Source organism: Cyrtonyx montezumae, unplaced genomic scaffold, assembly GCF_038088225.1.
Source record: "Cyrtonyx montezumae isolate F1298 unplaced genomic scaffold, pur_monq_1.0 scaffold_10, whole genome shotgun sequence".
NCBI lineage: Eukaryota > Metazoa > Chordata > Aves > Galliformes > Odontophoridae > Cyrtonyx > Cyrtonyx montezumae.
The window spans coordinates 23001740-23021804 of record NW_027071826.1 but is presented as its reverse complement, the minus strand read 5'-3'; the positions used below and the strand labels follow the sequence as shown (position 1 = coordinate 23021804).

General features: G+C 39.5%; 1 protein-coding gene across 3 annotated transcripts in view; it reads left to right on the top strand.

The window, feature by feature from the left end:
* LOC136059130 (signal recognition particle subunit SRP54) overlaps positions 1 to 18727 on the top strand; it is a 29146-nt gene extending 10419 nt beyond the window's left edge. Inside the window, exons 1-5 of one of the 3 annotated variants that reach the window (XM_065753103.1) lie at positions 5558 to 5720; positions 8946 to 9122; positions 15078 to 15144; positions 16815 to 16912; positions 17705 to 18727. In XM_065753103.1, coding sequence (XP_065609175.1) covers positions 5634 to 5720; positions 8946 to 9122; positions 15078 to 15144; positions 16815 to 16912; positions 17705 to 17917 — 642 coding nt within the window. In that variant the 5' untranslated portion in view covers positions 5558 to 5633 and the 3' untranslated portion in view covers positions 17918 to 18727. Of the gene's footprint in view, positions 1 to 652; positions 824 to 1267; positions 1364 to 1989; positions 3663 to 5557; positions 5721 to 8945; positions 9123 to 15077; positions 15145 to 16814; positions 16913 to 17704 lie in introns of those variants that run through there. The other 2 variants (XM_065753111.1, XM_065753094.1) reach the window with 2 other exon arrangements.
* Positions 18728 to 20065: the final 1338 nt, after the last annotated feature.

Here is a 20065-nt window from a genome sequence, read left to right as displayed (position 1 = left end):
CTTTGAAGATTGTTTTGGGCAACAAGTTAGACATAAGGGTGCTTCTAGGATGACAGAAAAGAGAGAGGAACATTTCACCCTTACGAATAGTAAAGAGCACGTACGTATGTATCCCTGTACCCTATAAACTTTGTCAATACACAGATACATACTTCTGATTTCTTGTAGAGGTGAGATAAAATTTCAAAGCATTGTCAATGTGTAGCTATGCTTCTTAAATTATTAACGCTGTCCTTACAAATGAAAAAGTTGCATTCATCTTCAGTCAGTCACTGTCAGTCTATATCTTTCTTCCACACTCACGTTTACATAGTGATATAGCCTGCTTTCTGGAAGGTGTGCTGTTTATCTACCCATAACTTTCACAGGAGAGATGTACTCTTACCCTTGAGCTAAACCTGTTAACATGGCTTAGTCTGGGTATTCTGAAAGAATAAATGGTTTCTAGCAACTTTTTCTTTCACTGTGATTTAACTTATGAAGGACCATTGTTTAGAATTTCCTCAATTATTTCTATACAATTCTGCATAGCCACTTCTAAAACTAATTTTTTGTTCTCTGTCTCAAAAATAAATTCTTAGCACAGTTGTTTTTATTTCTGCTACTGGCTCTAATCAGTAACAGTTTTTTTTCCCTTTTCTTGTGATTTCAGAACTTGACAGTACAGATGGTGCTAAAGTATTCAGTAAGCAACCAGGAAGAATCCAAAGAGTAGCAAGAGGTTCAGGTGTTTCTACTAGAGATGTCCAGGAACTTTTGACCCAATACACTAAATTTGCACAGATGGTGAAAAAAATGGGAGGTATCAAAGGACTTTTCAAAGGTAAAAAAAAAAAAAAAAAAGTAAAACACTCGATGTGAAGGCCACTTGATGTGTGAACACAGGAATCTCAATGTATATTAGGTTTTAGGAGACAAGGGGAAGTGTATTATGAGAGGAAGACTGAGTTCACCACCTTTCATAATGTTTGTAAGCTCTAATGTAACTAGTGAGAGCTGTTCTGTTCTTCATAATGCTGTGGCATGATTCGTGGCAGTCAAAACTACTCTACCCAATGTAGAGTTCATTATTACAATACTGATACTTCAGTCCATGGTGTGGGAGGGAAAGAGACTGCTCATCCTAAAGTACAGTGGTTGATGTAGTAACTTTTGATCATTGATTTAACTGGATTTTAGAAGTAGGAAACAAAAACATGAATCAGAATTTTGGTGTTGTTTTTTTAGCCTCAAATTAATATGCTTTGCTTCTTCCATTTTCTTTAAGGTGGTGATATGTCCAAGAATGTAAACCCATCGCAGCTGGCCAAGCTGAACCAGCAGATGGCAAAGATGATGGATCCAAGAGTCCTCCATCATATGGGTATCCATTGTCTTTTTACAACTTCAGCATTTACATTTGATCCATTTGAAATATTATGGAATTGAGGAGGGGGATGTAAAAATGTGTTAATTACATATCAGTATTCAGTGTGTCCTAACAAGAATCAGAAAGCTTAGTTGAGTACTTTGTGCTTAGAAGTGCATATTCTAGGCTCTTCATTTGGATTTAGGTCTCAAAATGAGCAATTGGAATAGTGTATGACAAAATAACAAAGATTACTTATCAGAACTCAAGCATGTATGTTGCAAAGTGCATCTATTTCTGAACTTCTCTTCCAAGCTTTGGCTCCAATAAGTAATGTTGACATTGTAAATGCTTCCGTACTCAAGTCTTGCTAACTGATAGTGATAACTCCTTGAAGTTTTTTTCTTTTGTTGAGATTTTAATGCAAAGGTCATGTTAAAATCCACTCTGAGCCTTGTGTTTGTAGATCCTCCTGCAATTACTTTGTCAGATACCTATATTTTGATAGCTATTTAAGCCTGGTTGAGTCTTGGGTTTTCATTTGTATGTTACTGAAATGGCCTATTTACAGCATACGTGCTTTTGAAGCAAGATCTGTGTTTCAAAACTAATTAACACATGTTCTCGCTTATTTTCTGTAGGTGGCATGGCAGGATTGCAGTCAATGATGAGACAATTCCAACAAGGTGCTGCTGGGAATATGAAAGGCATGATGGGATTCAATAATATGTGAAGAAGCCTTAAAGATGGACTTGTTTGACTATTAGTTGCAACTTCGGTGAAAGAATTTGCTTTCTTCCTTTTTACAGTGATGGGCAGAGTGGTCTTTTAAAATGCTATTCAAGCTTCTCAGTTTCTACATTTAATTTCTGAAAACTATTTTTGCTTAAATTAGTTCCTCTCCACTAATACCTGATGGCACAAAGTTATTGAATTTAATGATGTAAAATTTTAATATTTAGAGACACTTTTTAATTGTTTACATTAAATGGCAGCCATTATATTTGTAAACAACCCTGATCTTTGGTTATAGTACATAAAAGTCACAGATATACTGTAAAATAAAATTAATTATAAACAGAGGAATGTCTTATTTTTTCAATTCTTTCATAATGATCATTTATGAGCATGCAGTGAGACTTCCTTAATTTGGTTTCTAATTACTGCTATAACTCTTTGGCATATACAGTTTAACTCGTTCACCATCTGAAAAGTGCTGCTGCTGCTCAGATTTTTGAAGAAGGTGAGTGTGCTAGTTTTGCACAGAATTTTGTTCTTCAGAATTCTATTGTTCTTTCCCTATACATAAAGAATGAAGCAACTAACAATGTGCGTATGCAGATATCTTTAGTATATGTGACAGCTTGATAATCTTCACAACAGACTGCCAATTAAACTGCTGTTCTTTTGTGAAGATAGTAATATATCGTAGATTTTTGTGCTGGTATTCATCTTGAAACAAAAACAGCTGTATCTGACAGACCGTATTACCCCAGCTTAGCCACATTCTGGTCTTAATATCTTACATCATCCACTGCTTGATCTGAAATGGTTGGAATCTACAGGTATTTCATAAGCTAAGTTAAAATTTGATGTCTGAGCAAATATGGTAAGATCTTTAATCCTTATTTTTAGGACGGAGAGTGTGTTATGGATTTAAATATACTGCGAAGTGCTTGGGGTTGTAAATGCTCCCCTTTATATTGCCTAGATAATTGTTAAAAAATAAATACAGAAGTTAAAACTCCATCTGTTAATGTCAGTTGTCTGAAAAGGTGGCAGCTAACACAGCTGATAGCATAATTTCCTACAGAAATCCTCTACTGCTAGTAAAATATAAGATGTGCTGTAACTTAATCTATAATGTGGAACTATCTTCTGCACTATTAATGGCAAATGTATTCTTACCTGTAGATGATGCTGAAAAATCTGTAGATATGCCACTCACTATGACACTATTCATATGCCTAAAATGCAGCCTGAAAGGACTGCTTAAGTTGGATCCTAGTATTTTAAGCGCAACAGAACAATGAATATTTCTGTATCACGAGCTTGTGTGGGTGCTGCTCTCAGCTATTTAAATGGTATGTATTTACAGAAGCTTTGTTTTTATAGTATTTTCAGTTCATGAGCAATAAAAACTAATACAATATACAAAACCATGTAGCAGAGACTGGAAAATAAATCTTGGTTTGCAACACAGTTAGGGGATAGTGGATAGTTAATTTGAATGCTGTTGATGGAAATCGTACATGAATAGGCATATTGAGAATGAACAGTGAAGCTCTATGCTTTCATACAGACTCAGCTGGACTGTCACGTTATTAGCAGTTAACTCTTCCTATTTTCACTTTATTGTGCATGTTTAGCTTTAGTCTTTAGAAAGAATTTCTATATTACCACTGCTGCTACTGTACAGGAATAGAGTTCTTGCTAGCTGGATGAGCAAGGAGAGGCAAGGGTGGGTTTGGACAATAGTTCTGTTGATGTTGGATGTGTGATTTGTTGTTTCCAAAGTATATTATTGGTATAAACGAACAACAGACTATTGCTTGCCAATTACACATAGGTGAACTCTTATGTTGAGCAGGACAATCTTCAGAGCTTGTTAGGAACCAACTGCCTGAAGATTTTTTTTTGTTTGATTTTAGGAAATGGTCTATAAAACACTTCAATAGCTTTATAGGAGAACACTTTAAAGAGTGTGGGAAATAAAATGTGAATTCTGCAGAGCACAATGGAATGTACTCTGTTCTTTTGGCTGGGTATTCTTAATTACATAAATGTGAGGGGCTTTATAAAAGTGTTAGAAAGTGTCAGCACTAGATCATTTTATTGTTAGGCTGCTTGTATGTATCTGATGTTTTACTGTCTGGACAAGTGGCTAAATCTAAATTCGGGTCAACAGGTAATTGTAGTGCCTGGACAATGCCACTAGGAGGAGCTAATGGCTAAGAGAGCAATGTACCAAATACGCTTAACTCCTTATATTTGTGTTCTAGTTGCGCATCCTTACTTTAAAATCAGCGACATCCCTACAGTTGGTTACCCTCTGGTTACAGCATGTTATCAAGCTTAGGTATGTACTTATTAGGGCACATTAATGTAGAAACAGGTTTCTGATATGTTTATTGTTTTTGGAGGGATGATGCATGTCAAAGTGTGTGCAAGCCCTGATTGTGCTCTTCTGTATTTAGAAGACCCTCACCAGCTGTGGAACAATCATTCTTGTATTCTCAGTGCATGCTTGTTTAGTTTGCTGCTCTTTAATGGAAAGTCCTACCCACAGGACTAGAGGAACAGGTTTGATGCAACTTTGTTTTCAACCTAGCAAGGAACAGGGATGACTCTGGCAGCTCAAATATTTATATTCTTTCATTGCAGCTATTGAGAAGGATGGGTTTAGTTCGTGACAGCTCTCTTCTGAGAAACTGCAATTCTAAGACATGTTCTGAGAGCCTATCTATACTACAGGCCATGGCTCCTTGGAAGAGCATGTTACAGCCACTAACTCCAAACTTGAAAAAGTGATTCATTCATTCCTTAATTCTGTAAACAGGATCTTCCACATGCAGAGGAGGAAGCCTTTGTTCTGTCCCTCTTGGCAGTGGCTGATGTGCTTTTTTTTAGATCAGTTCTGGTCCCTTGTTATTAAGGTGGCTAGCAGTAGCGTAAAGCTTTCAGCATGCAGTTAGGAGAAAGAAGACTTTGCTGTTGCTCATTGGAGCAAACCAGTTAAGTGAAGGCAAATGCTTTTCCTTGCTTGCTTATTTTCTCACTGAGACAAATCCCAGGGACTAGGATACCCTTAGGTTTGCTGGGGTATTTTTGTTTTTCTCCTAAAAGGCACGAGGTGGGGCCTTTTCCCCAGCTCCAGAATTTGCCATTTTTTTTGTGAGGTGTGATAGTTCATCCACAGGCAGCTGAGCTGGGAGGACTGCATGCTTTAACACCTGAGGTGAAATCCTGCTCTTCGGTTGAGACTTCAGCCTCCCGCTGATCCAGCGGGCGGCCAGGCAGATGTGAGGGGGACGAAGAGCGAGCAGGCTGGGGGAGCTCAGCCTGGCCCTGAGAAGCCAGCTCCCTCCTGGCTCTAAGTGCAGCTGAAGGACGCAGCGCCCGAGGTGCGGCCCGCGCCGAGCCCCCGGGCAGCGGCCTAGAGGCGGGAGCGCGGCGGGGCGCACCAGGCCCCAGCGGCCCTCGCTCAGCGCCCCGCCCCCCCGGGCGGTGATGACGGGCGGCGCCGCCCGGTTGCTCGCCTCCCTGGGCCGCGGCGGGCGGGAGGATGGAGCAGGGGCTGTCCGCCATCACCCTGTACTGCGCGCCCGCCGCCAGCCCCGCACCCGCCGCCTGCGCCATGGAGCCCGAGCAGGTGAGCGGGGTCACCGGGGCTCGGGCGGGGCCGCGGTGTGCGTGGCAGAGCCCGGCGGGAGGGCCGGTGGTCGTACTGGCAGCAGCCGGAGCGGCTCTGCTCTTCGGTGCGCTGTAGTTACCGCCTGCAGCGCGGGCACGCTCACCCCCCCCCCCCCTCCCCCGCGTCTTCTGTTTCACGGGCGAACAGCGCCTTACAAATTGCCTGATAAATATTGGATCAGGGCGGCTTCCCTTTGCCAGCCAGCGTGTCAGTGACAGAGCCGAGGTGTCAGAGCACCGGGGCTCGGGCGGACTTTGACCTGCAGGGCGCTCCCCAGCTCGGCAGAAGCGGGATAGCACGGGCAGGACCGCGTTTTGATTGCTATTACAGCCTCCCAGTGACTAGCGTGGTCAGGCCGGCAGCTCTTTGTGAACTGATCAATTGCCAGCCCTTCTGGCGGAGTGCAGGTGACACAGACTTGTGTGTTTTGGATCAAAAGTTCAGTATGTGACCCCCAGATTGGAGGGTTTGATTGTCAGACTGGAGGATGACAGAGTGAGTGGTCTGCTCTCCTATTTGCTTTTCTTCTTTCTTTCCCTAGCAAAAGTTGAGGTTGTTAACGTTGTCCTGTGTTAGTTACACCGAGTGCCACCAGCTGCAGGTGTCCTCATACACTTAATTCTTAATCGCAGTTTATTTGTTTTGGCATTTTGCTTGTGGGCTGGGATCCCATGGTGCTGGGCATTGTACCAGCACAGCTGAAGTGCTCCCTGCTCTATGTGCTTCTGCCAAAAATTGAGGTTTTGAGGGGATGAGGGGAGTAACAAGGAACGGCTTTGGGATGTAACTTCCAAAAGGAGAGGAGTGTGTGAGGGTTGTAAAGTGAATTAAAATTTCCAGGGGCCATTTGGAGAAGAAAATAGCAGGACAGAGTTCACAGAGCATCTTCACACCTAAAGCTCTAGCATGTAGAATGCACAAAGATAACTAGCCCCATGTTTAATAGCTGGTAGAAGGGAAACCAAAGTAAATGCTTGCATAGTATTTATTTACATTATGCTACATACTGGGGCTTTCAGGACCTATGTAACGTGGTGGTGGGGATAGGCCTGTGGAAAAAATGAGATGACAAGCTGACCAGAGCTCTGCACATGAAGGGTGATCTGCATGACAGCTCCCTGCACTGGAAAAAGAAAATAAATGTGTAAGGCCTCAATCAGAAGATACTGTTGTTTGGCTATAAAGTGAGTCTAGGTGATAATTAAAGATTAGGTCTGTGTTGCCACATTTTTGAGTAGATGCTGTTGGGAATGGAAATAAAATGTTCTGATGCTGGGCTTCTGCTCGCAACTGGGAGACATGGCTTTTGTTGATGTTGTGCATGTAAAAATTAAAAGGACAAATGCCACAGTGATGACTGTGGCATTTGTCTCAGTGACACCTAGGTTTGTGCCCTTGTAATAATCAAAGCAACAGCTGATATGCTTTATTTTATTAAATACATTTAGGTCTTCAAACCAGATTAGCAAGGAAAATGTTTCATCATCCATTGATGATTCTTTTTTGTGCTGGACTACATTTGACCAAAATGTTGTAGCAGCACCAGCTGTGCTGAGCTCTTTACCACACGTAGCCTAAGAGGGGTACAGGATGCATTGAGAAGTGTACAGCTTCCATAGCCAGTGAATTAAAGCCTGCTTTTAAACTTTAAAATTGTACTACACTATTTTTCTGAGCTAAAAGATATTTCAAGTATTTGAGCTAAATGAATCAAAATCAGCAGAAAGATTTCTAGGAGCTTGTAGTGAGGCTTGCTATTATTGTTCACAGTAAATAATTATACGAAATAGGGCTCTTACAGTACTGCAGCTAACCATGAAAAATGGAATCATTGTACTGTGCCAATAAAAGAATGTGAAATTTTCATAAGATGCCAATTCTGTGGTGCTCTGTGCTCCAAAAAACACAGAACCAACTTGCAGTGAGCAGTGCCTGCCTTCACAGCAGTACATAGGATGCTCCCTGTGTTCAGGCTGTTCCACTTTCTCAGCACTCAGATTTCTGTAGCTTTGCTGTTCTACCACTGCTATTCCCAGGAATGAAACTCAGAGAGAGTGCACTAGGCCCAGGACTGCCAGCTTTGTGGTTCTTCATGGAGACGTAATGCCATTTCAGCTGGATTCACTGAAAACTTCATCCTGCCACTTCATTCTGTTTCTTTCCTCCAGAAACATACACAGAACATGCCACGGTAGCTAAAGAAATGCTGCAGGAGGCCAAAATGACTTGCAGTTTTCTGAAGCTGCAGTATGAGGGCTAGAAGGAATGATGAATGTGTGTACTCCCTCTCCGCATCGTCAGGCCTGGCACGTGATCGGTGTGTTCCCTCCCTCTTTTCTGGGCATGAGAAAAATCCATTGCCTGGAATGAAGGAAGCAGTTCTGCCCTCCTGCCTTCACTTATCCCATTGCACTATGCTTGCTGGATTTCCTGGTGAACCCAGCAGAAGTGACAGGAAAAGCCACGCTGTGTTTAGGATTAAGGGTAATCCTACCACCGTGTGTTAAAAAATACATATTTTAACTAATAATTTTGATTTGTGATCTGTGAAGGCTTCTCAGGTTAAATATACACAAGTAATAAAAAATTGGAACATGTCTATTTTACATCAATTTAATTCTATGTATGCGTGCATACATTTCCTTCCCCAAGTTCCTCATGACACGCTCCTACAATACGTGTGCTTTTAAAAACCTGCCTGGTACATGAAAAGCAACTGGCTAACGTTTCCTACCTTCTGTGTTCTTCACTGTATGACAGAAGTATTTTCAAAAGAGCTTTTGCATTTGTTGCAGGAGTACTTAAAAGCTCTACTAAAATGAAGAGTACAATATAATACAAAACTTACTAAAGTTCTCTGACAACAAGAGCTGTTATCCTAAAGAATTACAGAGTGGCCTTTGAACTAGATGTAAAGCTTTCTAAGACTTGAAGACTGCTCTGTAGTATTCAGTAGCTGGAAGAACAAACCCACACTTCTCTTCTTCATCCATCCTTACCTACTAAATTAAGTATTCTTTTTCCCTTCTACTAACAGTTAATGCTGATGCTGTATATTCTAAACAATTTAAATTCTTAAACATATTGTGAAGTTTTTTGAGGGAAAAGTCCAGTTTTGCAGCTTACTGTGTAGTACTGTGTAGAAGTGTACTTCAGGTAATTTCTGTTTTTTCTTCTCTGTAGCAACTTGCAAATGGAGATAGAGGCTTTGAGAATGTGGAGCTGGGTGTCATAGGAAAAAAGAAGAAAGTTCCAAGGAGGGTTATTCACTTTGCAAGTGGAGAAACAATGGAAGAATATAGCACAGATGAAGAGGAAGATGAACAAGAGAAGAAAGACCTGTTGCCTCCTGTAGATCCTGTAAGTATTTCATTTGGTACTTTTCTGCATGCTGTTTTATTGGATAACTGCTTGCATTTTTTCTTGTAGTTTTGATGTCACAAATTTGATTTGGTGTATTAAAGATTCAGTTAATTCAATTGTTTCTAAGCACTGAGAAATCTCAGAAGTATTTCTGAGAAGTTTTGCCACATCCCCAGTCTTGTGTTTCTTTTTTGACAGCCCCACAAATTGATATCCCAACTATTTCTTTTCTATCCTCCTACAGTTCTGTCTTCCCACAAATTGAGTATACAGTCCTGTTCTCTGCCTGCCTCTATTCCTGGCCTTCTCTGGCCTTGATTGCCTGTATTGAGCTTGAAGTGGGGTCCTGGAAATTGGCTGGATCTTTCCCCATGTGCTGAGTACAGTCAAGTGGCTGGGGGTTGCTGCTTTGTGCAGCAGCCAGCCTGCTTGTGCACTGGAGGCAAACGCCTGTTTAGAGCTGCTTGTTCCTATGCTTCAGATAAGAGTCTTTGCACACACAGAAACGGGTGCTGTTTTCTACCTGTCATAAGGATTGCTGTTGAAATGGCTTGTGCACCACAGTTTGGGAATCCACAATTAAGGAATGTTACGTTCAAAGTTTCCTATTTAATGTATGACTTGCTGCTGTATTACTTTCTGTTTGCATCCTTCCCAAGGATGCAAAAGAGAGGGAATTCAGGAGAGTTTGACTTTCTGCTTGTTCTCCTCTGAAGAAGTGTTGTGGCCACAAGGGCTTTGCTCTGTGAGGAACTGTCAATCAGTTCTCCTTTTATCTCTATGTAAAATTAATTTAGCCTGATGAAAAAGTAATAGTTTGAGGATTGAACTGCTATGAGACTATGGAGTGCTGCGATTGGGCCTCTGAGGGGTTCATGTACAAAGCTGTTGCATTCAGTCTTGGATGGACTGATGGCATTGGTACCTCTTTCTGGTATACAAAGAAAAGTAACGTTAGCCTGAGAACAGCTGTATCAGCATAAAAATGCATGTCAAGTTTACAAATTAATTGAAGCATTGAAAATTGATTTTTTTTTCTAATTAGTTATTGAAAATAAATATATTTAACTTAAAAACACTTGATAGATATGAAACTATTGTTGGTTTTTGTTGCTGTTGTTGTTTTTTCTTCCCCCTAAGGGTTTACTCTAGAAGTGCAAGAACTGTGAAATTTACTGAATATTACAGTAACACTGATGTACCTTCAGATTCAGATCTGTTCCACACAATGAGGGTTCTGTCAGATGTCCATAGATATTTACAGGGTTTTTTTTTTAATTATAATAAGGAAGGGACTATATCAGTGTAATTTCTCTGTCATATCCCCTCAGTAGAACAATCTCACTGCATTAGCATGGTGAGAGGCTTGCAGGACTTGGTGTATGTGTTGTGAGGCCACAGAAGTGCAAATGGGCACTTAACTAAAAAGTCCTCAAATATTCACAACTGCCAGGATTTGTGTGTGATCATACTCCTACTTTCCTAATATGAATTTTATTCTGAATACCAAAAAGCATATTGTATGGTACAGTTAAAATTGCTTTATTCCACTATACTTCATGAAATATTTAATTTTTATTACTTTTTTTTTAATATATAATAAAATAACCTTCTAAAGCAGAGTACTTTACTGTGGAGCACAGTATGCCCTATTAAGCATTGCTTTTTACCTTGGCAGAATAAACTTGATTAGACCAAGGGTTGCCATTAAATGAAGTTTACCTTATCTGCTGAATGCTTCGTGTATCCCAACTGAGCCAGTGAATTGAAGAAATGTTAGTCCAAGCTGAGCTTTGATGTTTTAGCCAACAGCTGCCTTGAAAATGTTTTTATTGTAGGATTTCTATAAAAGCAATTAAGTAGTCAGTTTGCTGGGACCAGCATGTCTAAAACTTGTTATCTCAGTTGGGATACAGAAAAGTATGTTGCAAATAATAGCTGTTCCTGGACCAATTTATTTTTAGAAAAAGCACATAATATTTGGAATAGAAACTTTAAATCATGAAAATTCAAAGCTCTGCTGGTATTGGCGTGGTAGCAGCTTCTGAGTGAGTTGTAGAGAAACAAACATTTTGCTGTGTTGTAAAGAAACTTCTTCAGTAACTGTGCCTTGGTTTAATTACACTGTACAGCTAAGCAGACAATGGTAATGTCTTTGGTACTGAGCAAAGTAACATGTATGTACGCTGATGATATGACAACTAAATATGTCGGTGTGATGGGCTGATGCCACCCAAAATGAAATTAATTCTCATAAGTCTTAAGTTTTGCTTTGAAGCAGTGATTCTGACTGTTCTGTAAGTCAGCGTTCAGTTCATTGCTGTTCCTGGACCAGTGTCTGGTCTATTGTGGTGGTTTTTTAAGAGAGAGTTGAATCCAAAATGCAGGGCATGCTTACTACCTTTTTCTAATTTATTATTTTAAGATAACTGTATTTTTTTTATTAAATAGTGTTCCCCTTTGCTTCTTTAGTGTTTGTAAATGCTTTGTTCATAACTGAATCATCTATCAAAAAATGTAATTTATACTGTAAATCTCCTTTGATTCTGTCCTCTGAAACCTTTCTCTAAGGGGATCTAGTGATAATCTTTCTGCTTATTCCTGGATTGCCACTTTGTTGCCCTCACCTATTAGGTGAGTGGGCAGAAACGCCTTTGCAGAGCAACTCTAAGCAACTATACAACTGTTGATTGTAACCTTAGCGTTCATCCTCAGAACATTTCAGTTATAGAGCTCCAGAACAGATTAACTTTGTTGGAAAGATTGAAAGATATTCTTACAGGAGGATTATTCTGATATCTTCTAGTTAAAAGGAGCTCAACTTCATATAGCAAAAAAACCCCAAGCCATTATTTTATGCTATTGAGAACTCTGAAAGTCTAATTTTATTTGAAGAATTTGAGATTGAGGGAGGAAAAACAGTCAGTGACCAAATAGTTGCTATTCATCATAGGATAGATGCTTTTTTTGATGCTCCTCAATATTGATTTCACCAGCTCGTGGTAGCAGTTTCACCTGCTGTGCTCAGTGAAGAACTTGTTATACCAGTGACTAGTCCATCAGTAATTAAACTCATTAAACTTGCATCTTGACACAGTAAATAATGGCAGTGTTTAACTCATAAAACATATATATATGTTTTCCTAAATAATAAATGATTCTTTTCTTTATTTTTGCTATTTACTCTGAGGAAAAACGCACACACTCCAAACAAAAAAAAAAACCCGAGAACAAAGCAAACAAAACCAACCTAACAAAGAACAAAGCAGCAAAGCTACATTCTTCAGAAAGCTCAGGAAGTGTTATTAGCGACTGAAACTGACAAAAATAAATATGGATGTGGATGGTTTCTATGGCATATTCAGAAGTTCAGCAGAGTGTGTCTGCTCCCTTACACCATACTAGGAAACAATACCGTGCTGTTGCTGAATCATAGCCCTCTTGGTTTTACCAGTGGATGAATTCATTACGTTAATTCCTACTTAAGATGCAGTGCACTAACACCTTCTGTACGTGGACTTGGGCAGATTATATTATAGCTGAGTTTTAGAATTGTGCATTAGGGTGTTATGGAATGTAAAATCAACTCTAAATAACCATTATGTTTTTAATTTTAAAAAACAAAATTATATCTGGATAGAAAGATAGTATAGTCAAGCATTGAAGAAACATATACTTAAGAGAATGACGGTAGGAGAAATATTGTTCCCTCATATTAAACTAATCTCCTGCATTCCATTCAAGAAATACAGTGTTATATGTTCTTGTTTTGTTTACACTGAACATTAAGGCTTCTCTAGACAAAAAAGATATATGACATCTGGGTGTGCAGTTCTTACTGAACTGACTTTGGTATCATTTTCCAGCGTCATTCAAGGAATTAAAGATACCTCATCTAGTAGTATTAATTTATATTCAGCTTTTGCATAACATTTATGTTATGACCCATAAGGCTCTTGTTCTCTCCAGTGCCTCTTCTCACCTCACATTTGCCTTTCTTGCTTAGGTATCTGAGCTTCTGTCAGAAGCTGCCCAAACTTACCTTGAGGAAGCAAGAAAAAAACAGAGGAGAATTATTTCTGCTGGATGTGTTCGCATGTTCTCCTGCTTGTTCTCTGTGGTGTTTACACTACAAGCCATTTCATTTTTACTGTTGAAATTTCATTACATGGTTTCTTTTGGCTTTATATTACCTTTTGAGACACTTGAAAGAATGTTCCTTTTTTTGAATTACCAGGACTGGCACAAAAATACTGGACTGAGCAAAGAACCTAGCTAGGCCATAGACACATGTTGTAGGAAGCAGAGGTTTGTACAAAGTTGAACTTAGAATTACTTCTAACATAGCAAACTGTTCTTTAATTGTGGTGGGGGAATAGTAGAAATAGAAAGCATCTCTGTGCCTGCAGAGACTCAGATTTAGTGTTTGTGGTACTGCAGTAGGACATTAGAATATTCTGTCTGATTCACTTCTGTCATATTGAAGCTCAGCTTCTCTTTTTATCCTTAAATATTAAAGGGGCTCTTGTAGCTTCTTACTTACTGCTGCACAGCAGGCTTTTGTTTGTCCTACACGCTGTGTGAGTGCTTTTTGACCCTGTCACCTTGTTATGAAGGACTGTACAAAAGCTTGTCGATGCCATTATTTGCACCTGTGGCAACGAGCTTTTCCAGCACTTTTCTTGAGTTCTTCAACTGAACAAATTGAGAAATGATTGTTGTTAGCTTGTCTGCCAACTGCGTACGTAATCAACAAGCTGGAGGTGCTTTTGTGTAAGCAGGCTAGCAGCTGGTTTTGCTTACACTTTTACCTTGGCAGGACATTTTCCATATCCATTGCCAAAAATACATAGCATCTGTTTTAATTCTGCTTGCCAGCTTGAGCTTCTTGCTTGACAGATTGTACTCGTGGATGAGATTTCCCCAGAGCCTTCTCAACGCTGAACAGCCCTACCTCTCAAATCCTTCCTTCATGTGGAAGATGTTCCAGTCCCTTCACCATCTTAGTAATGGTGCTTCCCATCCGGGTTCACAAACACACTTCTGTCCAGTTTGCTGGAAGCAGATCCTCTTGTACTGTCTTTTTTACACCACACCTTTCTCCTTGTCCTTTGGATTTCTGAAGTTCAGTTGTACAAGGACATGTGGGATGAAGGGAGTTTTCACTACCACAGACATTTCCATGTCCTGTGTCATCAGAGCCTCTGCCCCCTTCTGCAGTAGGCCTGCATCTTCCTCTTGCCACTTACGTATTTACAGAAACACTTCATGTTGCCTTTTATGTTTCTTGCTAGATTTGACTCCAGGTGTGCTCTGGCTTTCCTAATTCTGTCTCTGAATGCTCAGGCTGCTTTATATTCCTCTGGTGTTACCTGTCCCTGCTTTCACTTTCTGTATATTCCCTTTTTACAGCTGAGTTTGGCCAGGAGCTCCTTGTTTATTGACACAGTCCTGCTGGCATTTCTGCCTGACTTCCTGCTTGTTGGGATGGATTGCTTGTGAGCTTGGTGTAGATGATTTTTGATTATCAGCTAGCTTTCCTGGACCCCTCTTCTCTCTAGGGCTTTTTCCCACAGGGCTATTCCAGTGGGATTGAGACTGTTTCTTGCTGTGTGTAGCAGACCTCATCCACTTGTTCTTCCTGGTACTTTGACCTATAGCATGCACATGCTACAGTGTTACCTGTAGTCAGCACTTTAATCCTTCCCAGTATGCTGCAGGCTGGCCCTTATCCACGCCTAGGCCGAGCTCCATGAACTCCACCTGCTCTTACACAAATGGTGGCTCCCTATCTTGTATGCCTGGTCTATACTTACTGTAAAGCAAAAATATGTGGTAGCTGCAGACAGGTGTCATTGCAGATTTTGTTCCACGTCTGTTTGAGCATTTGCATATCTTACTGTGTATCTTTAACATACAGCTCTACACGTTGGTACTATTTTGTTGTTACAGACAACGCTCACGTGGGGACCCTACTTGTGGTTTCATATGCTGAGAGTTGCCACATCAACCTTATCAGGTACTGATTCATTCAATTCTTAGTTAAACACAATGAAGAACATTGAGTCACTTTGACAGACTGTGAATAATCTTTGTAGTCTACTGGTCATTTTTTTCAAAAGTATGAAAGATTGTGTGCTTTTTCCTTGCTTTAGGCAGCAATGTTATTTATCTATGTATTTATTTCTTTTCAGTCAACAACTGCTGTATGAAGCATGAATCCCTTTGCTGAACACTTTAATTTTTCTATTTTTCTCCATATGTAGTTATGGTGATGTTGGCAAGGGAGTACATCAGCTTCCTATTAAGTCTTCTGTTGAACCATTTTGAGTGATGTTATTTGGAAAGAATGTTTTGCCTAACTAAATCATCCATTTTTATTAAGACAACTGGCAAATATCCTGAGAGTATACCTAGTCTTGTACTTTTCAACAGCCTGCTGAGGTTGCAAGATAGACAAAAATAGGACTTACTGTCAGAAGTCTTAACTCACTAAACAGAAGTTTCTTTGAGCTGTGGCCCTCATAAAATTTTGCTGTTTTTGGAATGCTTGTCCTAGTCTGTGTTCTTCCCAACGTATGAAGTAGTATTGTATACTGATGAACTGTAGGATTTCCATCATAGTACAGGCTGTGAGTGTTTAAAAGACTATTGGCAGTCTATCCTATTGATTAAACTATTAGTATTTTTAGAAACACTTTAAAGTAGTAAATACTATAAAGTATATACTTTATAGAAGTATCCTGTCCATGCCATATGTTTTCCTCATTCACAAAGGCACATATCACTCTCTTTTTTTCTTTTTTTTTTCCCCCAGAAGTCTGTTATGGGTTTGAGGATGGCTACATCCTTCCTTCTTCCCAATTAAGTTTTGCCTCCCATGTTTGCCATTTGAAGTGTTCATTCAAAAGAGCTCTGTCTGTAAGGTTATCTATAAAATGACTGTACATTCCCAGAACCATTCAATTGATGACTTCTGTTTTCACTGAAGATGACCAAGTAACTCATTTGCATCCTAAGGGCAGATTTGTAATTTTGAAATGCAATATATTTAATTTCTTGCTCACTTTTATTGAAGCAGTAGTGCTTTAACCATCGTGTTGATAAAACAACCAAATGACCCAAGCCCACCTGTGCCATCCTTCTGACTGCACTACATGTTTTGGCAAAGTAATCCTACATGTTTCCTCCAGCTTGAAAACTGAGACAGCCCAAACCTATAAACTTATTAATCTATCAGTATGCAACACAGAGCATCATTAAAACTGGTACTGCATTAAAGTGTACATATACCATTAAATAACTTCAGTTGTCTGGTACCATTAGACTGAAGTGCCAGTATAGTTGGTAGCCATATTTTTGTCTAATTTTCAGTTAAAAGCTTAAATTTTAATGGATGCCCTAGCAAAACAAACCTGGATGCAAAGCTAAAGCTGTTAGCCTGCAAACACTACCACTACTGAGGTTTTCCTTCATTTCCATATTCTTTTTTTGTTCATTCTCTTTCTTTAAGAATAGTTCTTAATATATTAAGCTAAGATCTGTAAGTATTTTAGCATAGCAGATATTCTCTTTTGAGTGATGTACAAGGATGGAAAACCATTCAGGAAAGGTGACGCCTTTTACAATGGAACTGTGTTCAACATCTTTCTTCTATATACTAACCATTCCTAAACTTTTTGTTTTCAGTGTGTGATTTCCTTGGGGAAAAGATTGCATCTGTTCTGGGGATAAGCACTCCAAAATACCAATATGCCATTGATGAGTATTACAGAATGAAGAAAGAGGTATGTGTGTGAGATTAGGTTCTTAAATGCTTTTTCTCCCTATTTCCCTGGTGTTCTCAAAAATAAAATCTGCATGCGTGCATTGATTACTGAAATGAAGTTAAGATTTAGAAGCTCTGTTTCAGTTCACCTTCAGTTTTCACTTGATCGTGACCTATGCTTGCTTATCCAAGAGCATTTTCTCATCAGCTTGTTAGCCTTAGAGTTAATTGGGTCCTGACCACTGCTCTGCCTGCTTGCTTCTATTCCATTACACAGTTGATTTTAAAAAGCTTCAGAAAGTTGAAAGGAACACTCTAAGGAGGCAGCTGCCTCACTTTATTTCACTTAAAGTAGATGTACTTTCCAACTCTGAATTAAAGGGAGATTGAACGTTACACTACCATTTATCCTAAGCTGTAACTGAAAATGAATGATAGGTAGCTAGTGCTTTGTGCAAAAAGAACTTAAAGCTGTAACACTTTTAATGCTTATTTTAATAGCTTTTTATTACTAGAATAGAATTGAAATGCTTCACAGGAAGTGGACCTATCACTACTACTGTTCACTAAAGACTGCTTATCTGGACAATCATTTTTTTCTGTGTTGATGGGACGCAGTTTGATCCTTTATTTTAAATGTCTTGGGTTTTTTTTTTTCCTTAATGGGAGTTCTGCAATTACAATAAGCTAGTGACTTTTAAAGCAGAACAAATATCTGTGTCTCGTAACGGGAACTGGTGTGTTCTTACAGAATATAAGTCTTTCTTACTTCAAGGAAACAGTAGCTTATGAACCTGGTCATTTATTTTAGGAAGAAGAGGAGGAACAGGAAAACAGGATGTCAGAAGAAGCAGAAAGACAGCATCAGGAGCAGCAGAGCAAGGCACAGGCTGAGGCTCCTGTCCAGACAGACCAGCCTGAAGCAACAACCTCTACTTCCTTCGTGAATGTAAACTTTGAAAATGAGGGAGATTGCCAGGCTGTTGAGGAAAACAAACAAGACATAGTTTCTGTCCCCAGTTAAGTGAAAACCTCTGTATATTGTAGGAAATAGGAAGTGTCAGGTGTCATAATCTGGCTACAAGCAGGAAAATAGGATTATACTTGTTCCGTGTAATACGACTTGTAGCATTCTTATTGATCAGGAGAGAGCTAAGTGATGTCTCTTCATTCCTCCAGCCTAATAAAGGCTGAGGCATTCTGCCAAATTGGCACTTCAGTTAAAATGAAAATTGTACAACAAACATTTAGTCTAAAATTGAATTTCTTGTAAAGCAAGTAAAACTTTTAAACTGTCTGGCACTGTGGATCGCAGACGTAGTGCTCTTTCCTATTTCTAAACACCTATTTCTGATTTGTACATTGTTTGCAACTTGGCTCTCCATGAACAGATCAATAGGAATCAATATCCTGTAACACACAAGTGATTATAGTAGCTTCAGAATTCCCCTATTTGTTACTGTGTGCATGTATCTTTCTGTTACTGACACAAGAGATGTTAGGTTTAATGTTAACCAGATTTAAGGCCCAATGAAACACTTTATTATTGCTGTTAACTTTAAAGGAGGCTATAAACACCTCTAAGCACACAGGTACTTGTACGAGCACTGTGGGAAGCTGATACTGCTCAGCTGTTCTGTGCAGTGCTGCAGTTGAGTACACAACTAGCGTCAGCGTGAGACGCTGTCCTCTAGATCCAAGAATTAATAGTGAGCCACCTGTTCTTATACTTCTTCACATGCTCTGAATTGGCACGGAGAGTAATGTGAAATCTTGCTAAATTATCATGAATGCAGCAGATGCTGTGTACAGTACCACCCTTCAACTACACCTTTCTTTTAGGATACCTGAATTAGCGTACCTAATTAACCTGGACAGGCAGTTTGTTTCTTGTTCAGTTATGAAGAAATGTCCTACTGCAGGTATCTTCCCCTCAGTGCAGAATTTATAAATAACTGGAAATGATAAAACCAGGCTTACATATCTTCTTTTAAATTGAAACAAACAAACAAAAAAAAACCCACTTGTTTCAGTATTGAAACAAAACTCATTCTTTTTTTAAGTGAAATGCAGGTACCTCCAGTTTTTAACTACCCCCAGTTACCAATTTGAAGGAATTTATTGCAATGACTGTGATCCTAGTTCTAAGTTGGAGGTGAATAGTTTACACTGGGACAATCAGGAGTCACTGCTGCAGACAGGGGAATAAGTAACTGTGTCCCAGTCACTTCCTTTACAGATTATTTGTAGTGTTTTCTGCTCATTGACCTATGTAGTAACCATTTTAACTGTTTCTATCCTTGAGACTTCAAAAATTTCAAGAACTTTCAGTGAATTTTTCTGTTGGACATCACCATAGTTCCCCATCTACCAGCTAACAAAGGAGCCTGCTCTAACAGCACAGGCCAGGAACCTTGGGCATTACTTTGCAGAGCTCAGTTATGTATTTTGGACAGCTCTCTGAAACAGTATCCCATACAACACAAGTCCTTTCTCCTTCATGTGCCCTTCTACGCTGCAGATGATCATCTGAGAAAGATTCAGTCATCAGTTCCATTTGAACTGTTTTGATGCTCTGTTCTTTACCTTTTTTTTGAATGGTAATACAGAGTGCTGACAGCCAAGCAAAATCGTTCCTCCCCGAACATCTGCAAGGGAGGGCATGGATCAGTACTTGGGGAATGCACAGGAAAATATTGGGAGTTCTTGGACTGTGGCAAAGAGAAAGTCTCGCTTAGCTCAACAGTGAAACCTCTAGAGCTGAAAGATGCTTTGTTTTTATGCCATGAAATTAATGTCAGTTGTGTTTGTTTTCTTCTGTCCCTACTGTCTGGTGTATTGGAAATGCTCACACTGCCTTGGGGTTCAACTTCTTTGTATAAAATGCTGTATTACTCACTGTGCCTTAACTTAATCCTTCCTTCAGTTTTTTGGTTGTTTTTTTTTTCAAACTGTATGAAAGCAGTTACTTTCATAATGGTTTAATTTTTCTGTAAAGGCATTAATTGGTTATTTTATATTTAATATAATTTTTGAACTGAAAGTTGGCTGTGGCTTTTCCTTAGGACCTGTGGGGTGGTTGACATTTTATACCTGCACACAGGTGTAGCTCCTGGTCACTGCTTCCATTTTCCTCGAGTCACACATCCTGGCAGGACATCCAGGCACTGAC